Below are 16606 nucleotides of genomic sequence, written 5' to 3'. Positions count from 1 at the left end.
TGTCAATCTTGTAACCACTCCCTGCTTACTCACAGAAAGTTCTGTGTCAATCACCCCACCTCTGCATTCCCATTTGTCCCAGAACCCTGAACCCACCTCTGTAATGTTCCCGTAGGTTGCCCTGGTCCGCGTCACTCCCCTGTCGTCTCTCCCCATTGGGCGAGGGGGACTTCCGCCCCATTCAGCCTGCCCTCTCTTTAACCCAATGCTTCCTTTGTTCAAATTGCCATTTTGTCCACGTGCGTGACCTGGGAACAGCTGCTCCAGCCACCGGAGCGGCCACACAGGAAATAAACAGTTCTCAGCCATGCAGGACAAGGTGTGCCTTCTCTCGTCCCTTTGCTTCCTCTCAGTGTACGGCTATGAAAGCTGCATTACCCACCCCGGAGCGCTCAGCCCTAGAGCCTCCGAGCACCTGGCAGCCCTGGTCTCGCCAAAAGGCAGTGCCTAGCCAGGCACCCCAGCTGCCCGGGACCAGAGCAAAGAAGAAGAAAAGCCGCAGCATCTATTCCTGTCTCAGGAGGCACATCCAAGCTAACTTGGTCTGCCACACTGTCGTCCCTTCTAGCAGCCTTGATGTTGCAGGAAGTCCCCTGTCAAGACTTGACTCAGATCTTTAGTGTTCAGGTCTGCTCTTTCCCGCTGTCTTTCTCCTGGTAGCTGTGCTCTCTTCCAGACATCTTTAAATTCTGTTTCCATGAACCTGTCCATTGCTGCATAGGATGTCTGAATCCAACCACAACAAAAGGTGCTTTCACCTTTTGAGTGGCTGATAGTCGTTGGAAGTGTCTGCATGTGTTCTCTCAGTTTAGGTCTTCTCCCTGATGCTTGCAGTATGACTTGCAGTTTACAAAAACACTGAAGTCCCAGTGTATTTAACTTACCCATGTGCTAAGTTAATACACATTTTTTTTATCTGAAGATCAGGTAAGATCAGTAGACTTCCTTTTTTCCTAGGCTCAGTTTTGGTGGCATGTTAGCTCTGGCAGTGTTCTGTGAGATACTGCATGTACATCCCCACCCTTCTGTGTTTATAGACCGGATAAGCTTAAGCTGGGTCTGTGCAGCAGCTGGTTACTCTGCTCTCAAACATGTAAGTGAAATGGCTTCATCCCCAGTATTCTGCTTGACTGGGTTTTGTCACCATTCAGAACCACCTCACTCAAGCTTACCCTGACCTCAGTGTGAGACCTTGCCTAATTATTGTGCTGCTTTTATTCTAAATTATTCTCTGGACATGTGGATTGTTTAACTATGCCCTCCATTATGTGCTGTCATGTTCTTTCCAGCACTTGAAATAAGTGTAGGGTAAAGTAGGCCACACAGTGGAGTTATGGCAACTTGGGAACCTGATGAGATTGCACACCGCTGAAGTAAGCACAAATGTATGCACTTTGTTACCTGCCTCAGAACTTCCAACCATACTTGCTGAATCTGCACTGGTTCTGTATGCCCTAGAGTGTATCTTGCACAGTACTATCTTGCTGGCTCTTGTAAATTTCACTGCAAAATGTTTACAAGAGCTTCATTGTTTTGAAATTTGCTGTACTAAAATAATGTTCTTACTCCCAGTGCAAGAGCTCCAAAAGAGTGGAGATTTTGACCACCCATGTGCTGCTGTCTCCCTGAGTCACTGATATTTTCGTAAGGCTAGAGTGTTGAAAAAGCCTTAGTGGAAAAATGAACAGCTTCACCAGCATTAGATGGTTTTCCTCCATTGTGCCTGGGACAACTGTAGCTTCCTAATAGTCTCCTATGTGTATAGGGATGAGAGGTTTGAGAAGCAATAAATTGTGAGGTAAAATCAAAGACACCATTTTATCTGTAGTTATGAGTATGGTGTAGGGAGAGATAAAATACCTGAGAGTGTTGCTATGCTGGAATAGTGATCTGCAAAGGTTATTAATTATTATGTTTCTTACCGTCAGTGTGATCTTCTATGTTCTAAAGCAGCAGAATTACTACATGCAAAGCGAAAATCCTCTTCAGATTAACTTAATGTGACTTCAGCTGGCTGTCCTTCTGATCAAATGACCTTATCCTGACATGAACACACTGGACAGCATGGAACAGAAATTTACTCTTCCCACACCAAGAGGAAAGGGAGGATCAAGGTTTAACTGTGAAATGGGAATGAAAGGCTTTAGAGCCTTTCAGCTCCAGAGGATCTTGGTTCTGGTCTCAGTTTGTGTTCCAAATCCAAGAATAAAAATTATTTCTACTTGGCAATTGCTGAAAGAATTCAGAAAACAGAAGCAGGAAGTAAGGGCCTCAACCTCTTTGTTACCCAACCCATCTCCCAGCCAGCCTCCTCCACAGAAGATATGTTGGTAGTCCCAGATTTAGGGAAGAAACCAGCACAAGCTCCCTCCCTCCCCCGAGCTCCTGATGGGCAGGCAGTTAACACATTGCTGCAGGTTATAATTTCAAACACTTCCAATGAAGAATTAAAGCCCAACTTTATTCTTTTCTGGGTTAGTCGGCAGCTACCCACTCTTCCCCTCCCACTTAAGAGGAGACTGCACAATTACTTAAAAATGTCAGGTGAGCTCAGCTGTTGGTGTGTCCTACGTATAGCTGGATGAGGTCTGAAGAATATTTATGAATGCCAATGTAGTTGAAGCAATAGCACTTCTTATCATGTCCAGAAGCTGGTACTGAGAAAGTCCCCTCCAGGAAACTGATGGTCAGGTCCTTTGGAAAGCAGGGACACACACATTCACAAACAGTATGAAGAGGACACACATCTGAAAGCTGTACCTGAAACTTTAACTTGGACTTTAAAAACAATTTTTTTTTTTACATAAAATATTTTATTTTTCTCTCTTAGAAATTACATATATTACTATCTCACATAATCATATTCCCTTTTAAAGGGAATAGTGTACATGACTGTAGGAAACATTGTTGCTGTTTCTACTTTAAAAACTAATACTCCTATGTCAGTAAGCTCTCGGTCAGATATTGGCTTTTGGGATATGTCCTTGAGGATTTTCAGAGGCACTGGAAGTAGCCAGGGATAAATTGTAACTGAGTTTTAAATAGGATCGTGTGATGCTGCTGCTCATTTGTGACAAATCTGTGTATTTCAATCCGTTTACTTGCGGTCAGCAACCACATGCAGCAGCCCGACTGTGAAGTTAGGAGCGATCTACACCCTCAGCACCTCTGAAACTCTTCATCTCAGGAGGGTTCGCTGCACATGGGGGACCCGAGGCTGCTGCTGCCCGGGGATGCTCATCCCGCCGGCTGCTGGAGCCGGCCCGGCCGCTCCCCTTTCCGTCGCCGCTCCTGGCCACGCTTTCTGTTTCACTTCTTCCAGCTCTGGGCGAAGTGTTTCCTTATGGTTTTCGTGTGCTGAGAAACTAGTGCAGAGGTGGGATGCTTGCAGACACAAAGGGATAAAGCCAGCAGAGGTGAGTCAGTAAAATTCTTCACTTCATAGTAATGTAAATATTGAGTTGCAAAGGCAAAGTGGTGCTCAGGAGTTTGCGTGATTTCCTTGATCCTGGATTTCTCTTTGCTTGCAAGTTAGCCAAGTCAATGCCAGTTTTTAAAGTTCTTGCTCATAATGTTAAAATTGTGTTTCTTTCTTTTGCCCATATGAAACACTGTCCCTGAAATTTGATAATGGGTGTGTGCTTTCTTCACTGGACCCCTAGACAAAAAAACACAAAGCTAAAACACCTAAAGTTGGTTCCAGATTTCTTAAAAATGAAAAAAACAGGAAAAGGCAGCCCATTGGGCCTCGCTGGAAGTCAGCTGAAGAACCTGTTTTGTGATTGTGCAGTACATTTTTCCGCCTTTCAGATTTAAAGGTGAGCTGGCAACAATTGCTGCAGAGCCCAGCAGCTATCTGACCACACTAAAACAAACCCTGAGAGTGATGCTGACCAGGATGCAAGCTTCTGTCACAGATAAGCTTCTCTTTTGTTTTCCTTCTGGTTTCCAGCATTTGGGGTGCGGACGAAAGAGGTAGGACAAGTGGTCCTTTATTTTTCTCAGCTGGTGACACGGGTTCTGTGTTTGGCTGCTGCCGTAGCAGGCCAGGCTGTCTGCAGGACCAAGAGTTTGCTGTCCCCTCCTCTTCCCCATTAACCAGTGGCAGATGAGTGGAGAGCCAGGCTATAAGAGCTGCAGCTTATGGGTCAGCCTGACACGCAGTACCCAACAGGGAATTGTTTTTTCATTAAGGTTCCTTTTAAACCATCTTTTGTAGTCCTCTGTGTGTGCCTTTGCAATGCTTTATGTCCCTCTATCCCTTGCTTGTACCCCCATTCTCACTGGGTTATACAACTGTCTCTCCTTAGATGAGCAGGTTGCTCCCAAAAAGGCAGCCATGAGGTTCGTTTCTGGCCACTGTAATGTGACTTTTTGTCACTGGAGCAGTCCTAATGCATGCCCTCTGAAAAGGCAGGTCAGCTACGGAATCAAACTCTGCGGGGGTCTGACCTGCTAAGCTCCTGTTTGGCTGCAGTTTACAATGTCAACTCCCTAGAGTGTGTTGTTATCCTAGTGGAAATTTGTCTCTTTAGAAAATATCAGTTATGAAGAATTTTTCCTTTTTTCTATAGAAATATGCTGGTTTAATTTCTCTTGTCATTTCTTGTTTCATTGTTTGCTGAAGTGTGATACTCTAATGTGCTCAAAGCTTGATCATATTAATTAAACACAGGTTCCTGGCAAAGGAAAATGGGAGCTGTAGAAGTAAGAAAGTTCACACTTCCCATGGTTAGTCTTTTGAGAAGTTCTTCTAGCTTCCTGCTAAGTCTAGGCAGGTTTATTCCCATCTATATAGCCTGTTCTGTACTGAGGCACTAATAGCCTTCTCTGCCTGGGAGCCCATCCTGCTGAGCCTGAACTAATTGGTGAATTGAGGTTGGTAGGTAGGTTCCAAGTTTGTTGGCAGAAGGCCAAGCAGATATGTGTGTATCAACACTGTGGAGACACTTTAAACATCAGGGTTGAAAGTATAAGCTTTTGATTTTTTAAAACAGAAAAAATTGAAGACAGGAACCGAAGCTTACTGTCCTCTGCTACAGCGTGAATAAAACGTTCTGGCAAGCACTCACAAAGTATGCTCTTCCTCTATTAAAGTTTAATTCTGTAGAGAATAATATGGACAATACAGAGGACTCTTCTTTTGATTAGAAGAAATGCCATTTAATTAGACAAGCTTTATGACTCAGAAGGCTAGTCAAACCCTTCTGAGCACTTACAGCTCTGTCCTGGTCAGAATATATATGGAATTATTTTTCTTCCTTGTGCAGTAAAGTTTCATTACAAGATCACCAGGTGAATTTAAATCTAATGGATACTAAATGGAAAATGAACAAAATATGGAAAACCCTAAGATTCATTAGAAATGTAATGATAAACGGGTAGAGTAATTGAAAATTAGAGTTTCAATGTTGATATCCTAATCTAAATGACCAAAAAATATGGGGTAGAGTATATAAATCCTGAAAGTATTTGGATAGATGTATTGAATCTATGGAGAGTGTCTTCTCTACACCTTGGCTCTTCTCCATTTCTTTCTCTTATTAGGTTGCTACTGATTTATTTTCTGTGTTCTTACTTTCTCATATATGTTTCTTTAGCCTGGTATTCCTTCTTTCTCTATAAGATGGTGTGACAGAATTTTGTGGGATTGACTTGCAAAATAAAAACTGGCAAGAACAGTAAAAGAAAGAAGTGGTATATTATGTAATTTTAGTGTATATCACTATAAATATTTTACATGTAAATTAAGCTCAGAGATCAGTTGCTAACATTGAGAGGCTTATGTACAATTTGTCATATTTATTGTATTTTATGAATGTTAAAGCAATGCAAAATTAATCAGAAAAGAGAAAGTGATTGGAAATTTTCATCAATAATAGATAAAGTTGGTAACTTTTTGAACATACCTATTTTTATGCAAGACAATATTATTGCTTTTAAATAAAAGTCTTTATTTAGAGGGATTATTAGACATAAGTCTTCTGCAGAAATGAATACAGAAAAAAAAATCATGGGTTAAAACCACTGACTGTTTGCTCACTATGAAATCACATATTTTTTATGTCTTGTTTGCTTAGCCTTCAGTTGAAGATGCAAGTTATGTCAAAATGATTGTAATTTGCAGTGTTCATTTTGCCTTTGCAGATAGAATGATGCGAAACGCTATTATTTGGTGGAGCAGTTTATATGTCAGACTGATGTTTGTCTTCTGGACGTGTGCATCAACTGGAAAGCAATGTCATATCCAAAATGAAATGGCTGACTGCAGTCACCTAAAGCTGACTCAAATTCCCTCTGATCTTCCAAACAATATAACAAGTTTGGACATTTCTCATAATCAGCTAAAAGAGCTAGGTCCTGCAAATCTGACCAAGTACAGCCAGCTGGTTTACTTGAATGTAGGCTACAACAGCATCTCTAAATTGCAACCAAAATTGTGCCAAAATGTGCCCCTGTTACAGATTCTGAAGTTAGAACATAATGAATTGTATAAGCTCCCTGACAGAGTCTTTGCTTCCTGCACCAACCTGACTGAGCTCAATCTGGGATACAACAGACTAAATATAAAAAATGATCCTTTCAAAATCCTGAAGGTAAGAGTTAGAAATGCACCTTTTCATGTAAATAAAGTATACATGGGCAATTTACTGTATTTTCCAGTGCATATACAGAACTGCTGCCTTGGTATCGCAAAATACCCAACATATAATCTTTCACTGATTTTTGCTGAAGAAGACGCCTTGTGGCTTCTTCTGTTTTAGCCTGTTGGAGTCTCAGTCATCTTTGTGAGTCAATGCTCTCCATTTCTTTTTCTGTATTGCATCCCTTTGAAGCACCTCTCCATGCAGGATACGTGCTGAGTGAATAGGAGCAGCAGATGATGAGAATAGCGAAGTGGATGCTGTGGAATCTGAGCTCCCTGGGTAGCTGGTAGCCTAAATTCTCTTGACGTTTAAGTATTCAAACCAGGAAGGCCAGTGCTTAGGCTGAATGTAGTGTCTCAAAGGACTTAAAGAATTGAGAAAGAGTAAAAATGTTTTTAATTGTACCTTTGCTTTCTCTGGTAGTTTACATGTGGTTAAATATTCTTGTCTGTAGCAGAGATTGGGGGACCACCACAGAAAGCAGGAAAGGACTATTTCACTGTCTGCACTAGGCAGGACTCATGCAAAAGGAAGAGCCTAAGGACAAAAAAAAGTAAAGAAAAGACAATGTGTAGGTACTAATTGTCACTCAGTGTTCCAATGAGTATGCATGTGGTTTTGAGTAGGTCTGAACTTTCCTGCTAAACTCAGTATTCCAGTTCAGTTGCATGAAGTGTACTTGCTTGCATTGTAGGACTGCTGACACAACTATATACAAGAGTGCAGCCAGCTTCCATGCTGGCAACTTCACCTTCCTCATTCCATTTACGGGCCTGGACCATGCTGAAAAAGCATGGAATGCAGTGTTTAGTACTGCAATAATTGTAACTGCAGCCACCTGCAGGCTTTTTCATTTATCACTTTATCTGAGACAGGAAGGCCTTCAGTGCATTAAGGAACTTTAACTAAATCTGGTTTGCAGTAGATACTTTAGCAGGTTAATACCATTAATACCATTAAAATTACTAGTGTGAAAGATACAGAATACTTCTTCCAGCAGGAGATTGAAAGTTGCCATTTCTGTATTACAAATTTATTTAAAGTGTAGTATTGCAATTAATTTCTAATTGGTTATACTCTAATTAAATATTTATAAATCTTTCTGTGTATTACATAAAATAAAGATAAAAAATATTTTTATCCTTTTTTTCTCTTGCATCTTCTCTCCAGAACTTGAATATTTTGGACCTATCTCATAATTCTTTAAAGTCAGCCAATTTAGGATTGGAGCAACAGTTGGAGAAACTCCATGAGCTCATGTTGGGTAGCAACCAAATCACTGAGTTGAAAAAAGAAGACTTCAGTTTTCTTAGCAACACCTCATTGAATAGTCTAGATTTGTCATCAAATCCACTAAAAGAGGTAGGAAGCATTTCAATAGAAATTTAAAAGGTGTAAGTATAAGATGGAACTATCCTGATTTACCCTTTATGATTGTATGGCATTTACATTACAATTTTGATGCACTGTGGTCCAAAATCCATTGTATTTTATACAGCATTACTCCTGACCTCCAGCAATGATTTACAGAATTATTGTTTTGCCACTGAAATTGGCACAGGCTGTTTTCATATAGGATGGTTCCATGTAGATAGCAGGTTTCAAGCAAGACCTGAATCGAGATGCTCTAAGAATCCTTACCAGGTATTTTCCATGCACAACTTCTTCTGCACATGCTGAAGGTGAAGGACTGATACACTTTCTAAGTGGGTAAAAAGTGTGGTACTATGCAAGTCTGGTTATACAATATAGGTTTCACTTCCCAGTTAATCAAAGAGAGCGTTCAGCTTGTGGCTGTGGGAACACCAGGGAAATAATAATTCCAGAAACATATATTCACTCTTTAAAAAAAAAAAACCCACATGGGTGCTTTGTCTTCCATCTACCTCACTGTGCTCTCTGACCTGAATCTCAATGATATGATTCTTTGAAGAGTGATGGTTAAGTGTGGCAATTGTAAACTGGTTCACCCTCAGCATATGAATACTGAATATGCATTGAATTTCCTTGGTTCTTTTTTTTTGTTTGTTTGTTTGTTTGGTTTTTTTTTGTTTCTTTAGCTTTGTTCCCAGTTGGTTGATCTCTAAAAAATATGTACGTTGAACCTACAATAATATTTTAAGGTGGAATAAGTTTCTATAAGAGTGCTAAGAGTGAATCCCACCATCCTATTTTGCTTCGCCAATTCATCCCTTCCTATTTTTGATACCAGCTTTTATGAGGCTATGCACTGGATCACTGGAGAAACTCTACAGATGTTTTGGCTTGGTTAGCTTGTAGCCACACTGGTTCCCTACCTGGTTCACTGTGTGACTGCATGTGGGGCTATTCTGGCACAAGGGTACAGGGTGTGGATGAGTAAATTGCATTACTCCTTTCTTGGGCACTGCTACTTTGTGCCACTTTCAGCTGCTCTGGTTTTACTGCTCTCTAAAAAGCAGCCTTATGCATTTGAATCAATCTGAAAAAATGAGTAATTCATCCATCAGCTGATGTCTTAATCAAGGCTGGGGAGACAGCACTATGATAAAAGCTTGTGATCCATATTGTGAAAACAAGTGTGTAGTATTAGATTTCATAGTAGCTTCAGCTTGCACAGAGAAACTGGGTTTCTTCTTGTCTGTCTGCAGACCTAATAGCTAGTAAATTAGTATACCTATATCAGTAAAAGAAAGCTGAAGAAAGATATCAAAAATTTTAAGATATTTCTAGAGAAGGAGTTTTGGTTTTGGATACAAACTTGCATCTCACTAAGCCACTTTCTATCTTCTTCTAAAATAACTCTACTCAGATTGAAGATAATAATGTTATAAATGATTGACGTATTGTCATAAGAAGTGTAAACTCCAAAAAGTGTTTGTCTGAGCTCATCTGTGAAGCAGTCTGAGTGTAGGAGTTCTATTCTGCATGAAAATCGCATTTGAAAACCTTTCCAAGTTTTTGTTTTATTGGTCAACTTTCTTACATAATCCCCTTGTTTAGCTCAAGACCTTTTTTTCTTGTCCTTTCAGTTTCATACAGGATGTTTCCGTACTATTGGAAATTTGTTTGGCCTCATACTGAACAATGTTGAACTTGGTGAAAATCGCACAAAGAAACTTTGTACAGAATTATCAAACACAGAGATTCAAAACCTCTCACTGAGCCATGTGAAACTTTCCTACATTGGCAAGTCAACTTTCCAGGGACTGCAAGGAACAAATCTTACAATTTTAAACCTTTCCGAAAATTCTCTCTCTCTCATAGAAAATTACTCATTTCAGTGGCTTTCAAGTTTACAATACTTAAACCTGAAGATTAATAATATTCACGTATCTTCGCATTTATTTTATGGATTATCCAGCCTTAAACATTTGAATCTCATAAACTCACTTAGTGGGAAAATTGAAGATTTTTCTTTTCATTGGCTGTACCACCTGGAGTACCTTATAATGGATAATAACAATTTTCCAGGAATTACTGCTAATATGTTCACAGGTCTGAACAACCTGAAATATCTGAGTCTCTGCAACTGCAACATAAATTTACAAAGAATAACTAATAAAACATTTTCATCACTTGCTAATTCTAGCTTACAGGTTCTCAACCTCACAAAAACCAGAATCTCTACAATAGAAAGTGAGGCATTTTCTTCCCTGGGACACCTGAAAATTCTTGATCTTGGTCTCAATGAAATTAGTCAACAGCTTACAGGTCATGAGTTTAAAGGCCTCAGTAATATACAAGATATTTATCTCTCCTATAATAAAAACTTGACTTTGCAAAGTGAATCATTCATTTTTGTCCCAAGCCTTAGAAAACTCATGCTGAGGAAGGCTGGCTGCAGTAATCTGGAACTTTCTCCTTCACCTTTTCATCGTCTACAAAACCTGACTGTCCTGGACATCAGCAATAACAACATAGCAAACATAAAAGAAGACTTGTTTGATGGACTTGACAAACTTGACATTCTGGATTTGCAGCACAATAATTTAGCCCGGCTTTGGAAACATGCAAATCCAGATGGCCCTGTTCTTTTTTTAAAAGGTCTTCTCAATTTGCAAATTCTTAATTTAAAATCAAATGGATTTGATGAAATTCCAGTTCAGGTTTTCAAGGGTCTGTTTCAATTAAAACACTTGGATTTAGGATCGAATAATTTGAATTTGCTTCCAGCAACTCTGTTTGATGACCAAGCCTCTCTGAATTCGTTGAACCTTCAGAAAAATCTGATAACCTCAGTTGAAGAAAAAGTATTTGGCCCACCTTTCAGGAGCTTGAGAAAACTAGAGATGGATTCCAATCCTTTTGATTGTACCTGTGAAAGCATTGCTTGGTTTGCTGATTGGCTTAATGAGACCCAAGTAGATATACCTGGATTGAGGTCCCAGTACATTTGCAACACCCCACCTAAATATCATGGTAGTCTGGTTTTGTATTTTGATAGTTCAGCCTGCAAAGACAGTGCTCCATTTAAACTTCTTTTTGTGATCTCTACCACTGTTGTGATGCTGTTCATTTTTATTGTCTTTACCATCCATTTTGAAGGGTGGAGAATAGCTTTCTACTGGAATATTTTAATCAATCGAATTCTTGGTTTTAAAGAATTTGAGAGACAACGGGAACAGTATGATTATGATGCCTATGTTATTCATGCAAGAGAGGACAAGAATTGGGTGTCTAAAAATTTCATGTCTCTAGAAAAAAATAACCACTTTGAAATTAAGTTTTGTTTAGAAGAACGTGATTTTGAAGCAGGTGTATCTGAATTTGAAGCCACAATTAACAGCATAAAAATGAGCAGGAAGATTATTTTTGTTGTGACTGAACACCTTTTACAGGATCCCTGGTGTAAAAAGTAAGTAGGATGTAAAATTTTATCTGAAAGGGGAAAAATTTCTTAAGAGATATTTTAACAAGATCATTTTTTAACTGTAATTTAAAAAATAGCATTTAATGAACAATACCCACTCAAAATCTACTTCAATATATTTAACTAATATATTGTAACTTCAGAAGAATTCCTAAGTTAATAAAGTTAATTGTTTCACACATATAGTAGTGTACATTTGAATGTTTAAGTCAATGTTGTAGGCATTTTCTTGGGTTTTTTTGTGGTTTTTTGTTTGTTTGATTTATTTGTTTGGGTTTTCTGTTTGTTTTTTTGTTTTTGTTGTGGTTTTTTGGTTGTTTGTTTTTTTCTTTTTTTTTTTTTTTTGTTTGGTTGATTTGTTGGTTTTCTTTTTGCTTTTGGGTTTGTTTTTTTTTTTGGGGGGGGGGGGTGGGGGTCTTTTGTTTTGTTTTAGTTGGTTGGGGTTTTTTTCCCAAAAGTCAGGCTGACACCTTTGCAGATCACTTTCCTTAAAATTACACATTTGAAGAAGAGCAACAATGAGTGAAACCACTAGCATTGAAAGATGATTTTTGTTTGCCTTTAAATTAGTCTTTTCACCATTCTTATATAGTGGTTTTGTAAAGAAAGGGATTTTGCTAATCAAGGCAGTAGATGTAGGTTATATTTTTAGAGCATTAATTTTTTTTTTAATTAGAGGCAACTAATTTAAGAAAAGTAATAACCATTGTATATCACAAAATAGACATTAAGACCCCTGTTAAGAACTGTTTTTCTTTTTTCTTTCACATAAAAGAAAATATTGATTTTTGTCTTATTTTTGCTTCAGTTTCAAGGTGTATCATGCTCTTCAGCAAGCTGTTGAACAAAGTCGGGACTCCATCATACTGATCTTTCTTGATGATATCCAGGATTACAAGTTATATCATGCACTTCACCTGAGAAGAGGAATGTTCAGATCTCGCTGCATCTTGAACTGGCCAGCCCAGAAAGAACGAATCAGTGCATTTCATCAGCAATTAGTGATGGCACTTAAATGTAAAAGTAAAGTGCACTGATTTTTGAACTACAGATTTGAATCATGGGGTCATTTTATTGTATATTTTCTACCACTGGAAAACTAGCAAGTCTTCATGAAGGTGTCAAAAAGTTTGTCACCCTGTAAATATATGTAAGAGACACTATAAATTAAATTTATTTGTTTATATTAGTATTTTTTGCTGATATTTGAATTCAGCTGCACTGAAGCGACATTAAAAGGGATCATGGTGGATAGTCATTTCAATCAGTGTATTAAAAATGTGGTAGAAATTCTGAAAAGCAGTGGGAATCACTGATGTTCTATAAAATGATGTAGGGTAGAAAAGACAGACTCTCTAAGGGGATATACAAAAGAAAATGCATTAATGATAAAACAGTAAATTCTTTGTAGAAGGTAGAGTGGACACTACTTCTTGCTTTTGAAACATGGGGGATTCAGTGCCTCCAGCTGGAAAGCTTTCCTTGTGAAACACAGTAAGTAACACAGAAAATTACTGCTGTAATTCAAAACAAGAATTTGCAGTTCAAAAGTGAGTTTCAAAGGGAGCAGTTTCAAAGTGAGTTTTAAAACCTTTGTGATTATGCCTTCTGGGGGGGCTAATACTGGTTGCTATCAAAAAGTGACTTTCAGGCTGATAAGTCAACTGATTTAATAAATTTGGTATCAGGAAAAAAATTTTTGCTCTTCTCTAGTGAAATTCAGAGAGCTGGCAGGACATTAACACTGAGAGATGTCACCTTGATTCTTAGAATGCATACAAAACTGTATGTGGGCCTGTGCACAGAACTTGAAATCAACGTGAAGCATGGCCAAGGCACAGCTGCTGCACCTATATAAAATGAAAAAAGGCACAGATATTTTTTATAATATAACCAGAAGACAACTTCATGGAGAAAGTGGTGCTACTGCAATTTCATTACCAAAAATTTTGTTATTGGAAAAGCAGCAACAACAACAAAAACAAAGAAATCATTTTAAATAGTATCAGAAACATTATTGTGACCACAGTTAGAGGTAGAGTGGGAAAAAAATTTCAAAACTATATTAATTTTAATATTTTTGTTTCCTTTTATACACAGTTTTGCCTTTGATAGCAAAAAAAAAAAAGAAAACTGAAAAAAAAATCAGATAGAATTCTGCAGTTTATTTCTTAAATTAATTTGATTTTTTCCTGAACATATTTTAGAGAAATATGGGCTAGATGGCAAATGCCAGGGCATTAAGGTTCAAACATATGGGCTAGCAGCTTGATCTGGAGAGAACTGAGGCTAAGCAAAATGTGCTTTGCAAGAGTGTTTATAATGTTTAACACTGGCTAAAATTTTATGGTGAGTCTGAGCACAAGTGATTGTAAGTTAGACAAAAGGCAGTAATTTGTATATTTTTGTTAATATTTAATTGCTGCTGCAAGGACTTTTTAAAACTTTGTCAGCTTTTAGTAGGTCTGTGATCCTTTAATAGCTCAGGAACATTCTGAAATTGCTTTTTCCCCCTAGCATTTCCCTCATCAACTTCAATACCACTATTGCTACAAGAATGCTGTTTTACTGCTTTAGAAAACAGTTCTATACTTCACATTTTAAATTTTCTCATTATTTGCTATATGTGTAGAGGAAAAATTGGGTTTTAATAGGTTTCCTGTGTCCCGTGATGATAAAAACTTAATCAAGACAAATAATTAGTGAAATAGGATTTTTCATGCATTGGAATAGTGAAGGGAGTGCAGATGTCTTCACTTGCTCGGGAAGTCCTGACTGAAAACAAAACAGGCTTTGTTTACAGCTGAAGTGATAGCTGATGATTCCTTAATTACAGTAATAGGATTATCCCCATTGTGATTCTTTCATCTCATCTTTCTGACCTTTTCAGGCGAAGTGACAAATTCTTTCTTCATGCTTAGGCCATGAAAGTTGAGGAGGCAAATTGGTAATTATGGTGTGCCAGGTACGTACCATGTCAATTGTTCGTTCTCTTATTTAAAGACTAACATTTGACAGGGTTCCTATCCTAAATCTGCAATGACACATAGCAGCAGAATTTCTCTTTCCACATCAATACAAATTGTTTAGAAAATGCTAGTAGTTCACATTGATATTATTAGTTTTCACATGGATATTAAAAATGGCATAAAGATGAAGAGAATGCATGGAGAAATGCTGCGGTGAAATGTGATACAAGAGGTCAGACTAGATTATCTAATGGTCTTTTCTGACCCTTGGAGCCTGACAAATGACAGCATGTCTAAATTCTTAAAGTTGTTTCTATTTACTACAAAAGCCCCCAAAACTGGTTTCATAACAGTGAAAAAATCTTATAAATGCTTAGTTTTGTAATACAGCTAGGAATACAAACAAGAAGTATGTAGTGATGAATGAAAAACTATAAAAATATGTTTAATACATTCTAAACAGTTATTTTAGTACCTAGATTCAGTTTAAAATAATTACCACAGTAAAAGACATTATAAAGGTTCACAATGCATACAATTAAAAAAGCTTCATAATGTATAAAAAAAAGGCACAGAAGTAATAATCAAAGGGCCAGTGGTAATCATCAGTTACACCAGACCTAAAATTTTCCTATAAATTTTCCCTGTTTTTCTGCAAGTTACTTACATCTGGTCTGCTCCTGTACATTTGTTTGACAATTTTATTGAGAATAAATAAATGGGTTTACCATGGCTTAGAGTTGTAAGTGCTTTCAGGATTCAGTCTATGTGTGAGCTGGGCAGTCTCTTTGCAGTGGGTAGCATCAGATTATATAAAACTGATTTGCTGATGAGTTGAACACCAAATAAATGAAAAGTCTGGAGTTCCAAACTTGAAATATCAAAGATATTATGTAGGACTAAAGAGGAGCCATTTGTATTGAAAGCAGAATATGTAAAGGACTTGAGTGAGGCAGAATGCACAAGTCTGGAGATTTGGAGTGGAGCCTGACTGTTTCTGCAGATCTCGAATGATAGGATGTCATGGTTTAGGAATAGTATCCCCCAATTTAGTGTCCTAAACCATGTGCTGCTCGCTCACTCCTCCCTCCCCCTGGCAGGCTGGAGAGCAGACCTGGAGGCACAAAAGGTAAAGATCATGGGTTGAGATAAGAACAATATACTTGAAAAAGCAATGAAACAAAACCAAACAGTAACATGGACAATATTAATAACAGAGTGGACAAGAGAGGTGATCGATTCACATGTGAGTTCTTACCACTTGGAATACAAAGGGCCCCTGCCCCTCATGCTTGACGTGAGGTGACATAGAATTACCTTAGGGTCCTAGCCATGTCCCTCCTTGCTTCTGCAAACATTAACCTGATCCTGGCCAGAACCACGACACAGGGAGTAATGAACAAGTTACAGACAGTGATGTTCGTATATATAGCTGAGATAAATATACTGTCCACCAATGAACTCAATTATGCTACTTTCGCTGTGGCTCAGTCAGGGCTTTATACCATGGTAGGAATAAATTCAGATTGTGCTGCTGTTAGATTTAAGCGCACCTGTTCCATAAGGTTTTGTCAGAACATATTTATTCTGGTTTGTAAGAAAAAGGCCAGGAATGCCCCAGTTTCAAATCTCAGTCCTGTACTTGGTGTTCTGTGTGCTCTCTCTGCTGGCTCATTGCATGACTTGATGTGCGAGGAAGACAAGGCAGGGATAAAATTCCTCATTTTGTACCCTTGGTTGTTGTGGACCAGCAGCTGTCAACTTAAAATCAATAGTACAGCTAGTTGCTTGATGTATGATCCTGGGGCTCATACGTATAAAGCAACAGGTCTAACTTTCTGCCTGTGCTGTTCTTTTGGGCACTCCAAGGGCCACATGACCTGTCATGTTCTGAGCTTCCACAATGTTTGCCTTGTCCATAATACTAAGCATTACAGTGTTCCCAAACTGCTGCTGGTGTGCTCACAGTTCTCTTCAGCCGGGCAGACAACCCAATGCTGGAAAGGTAGGGCAAAATTAATTATTCCCCACTCGTGTGCCCTCAGCCGTCTGGCTTGTGGCACTGTCATCCTCTCCTGCTCTCCAAACTACCTAGGATGGCTGGGAGCGCCTTTAAAAGCACGCGAGCTGGTGCTCCC

General features: G+C 38.6%; 1 protein-coding gene across 2 annotated transcripts in view; it reads left to right on the top strand.

Moving 5' to 3' along the window:
* The window catches only part of TLR3 (toll like receptor 3), a 36335-nt gene extending 21132 nt beyond the window's left edge, over positions 1-15203 (top strand). The window contains exons 1-5 of one of the 2 annotated variants that reach the window (XM_068186926.1): positions 3322-3416; positions 6148-6596; positions 7818-8009; positions 9659-11484; positions 12308-15203. In XM_068186926.1, coding sequence (XP_068043027.1) covers positions 6153-6596; positions 7818-8009; positions 9659-11484; positions 12308-12536 — 2691 coding nt within the window. In that variant the 5' untranslated portion in view covers positions 3322-3416; positions 6148-6152 and the 3' untranslated portion in view covers positions 12537-15203. Of the gene's footprint in view, positions 1-3321; positions 3417-6147; positions 6597-7817; positions 8010-9658; positions 11485-12307 lie in introns of those variants that run through there. The other variant, XM_068186927.1, reaches the window with a different exon arrangement.
* The last annotated feature ends 1403 nt before the right edge of the window (positions 15204-16606 follow it).

Source organism: Anomalospiza imberbis, chromosome 4 (assembly GCF_031753505.1).
Source record: "Anomalospiza imberbis isolate Cuckoo-Finch-1a 21T00152 chromosome 4, ASM3175350v1, whole genome shotgun sequence".
NCBI lineage: Eukaryota > Metazoa > Chordata > Aves > Passeriformes > Viduidae > Anomalospiza > Anomalospiza imberbis.
Note: the sequence above shows the minus strand (reverse complement) of the source record. Positions and strands in the feature narration are given on the sequence as shown.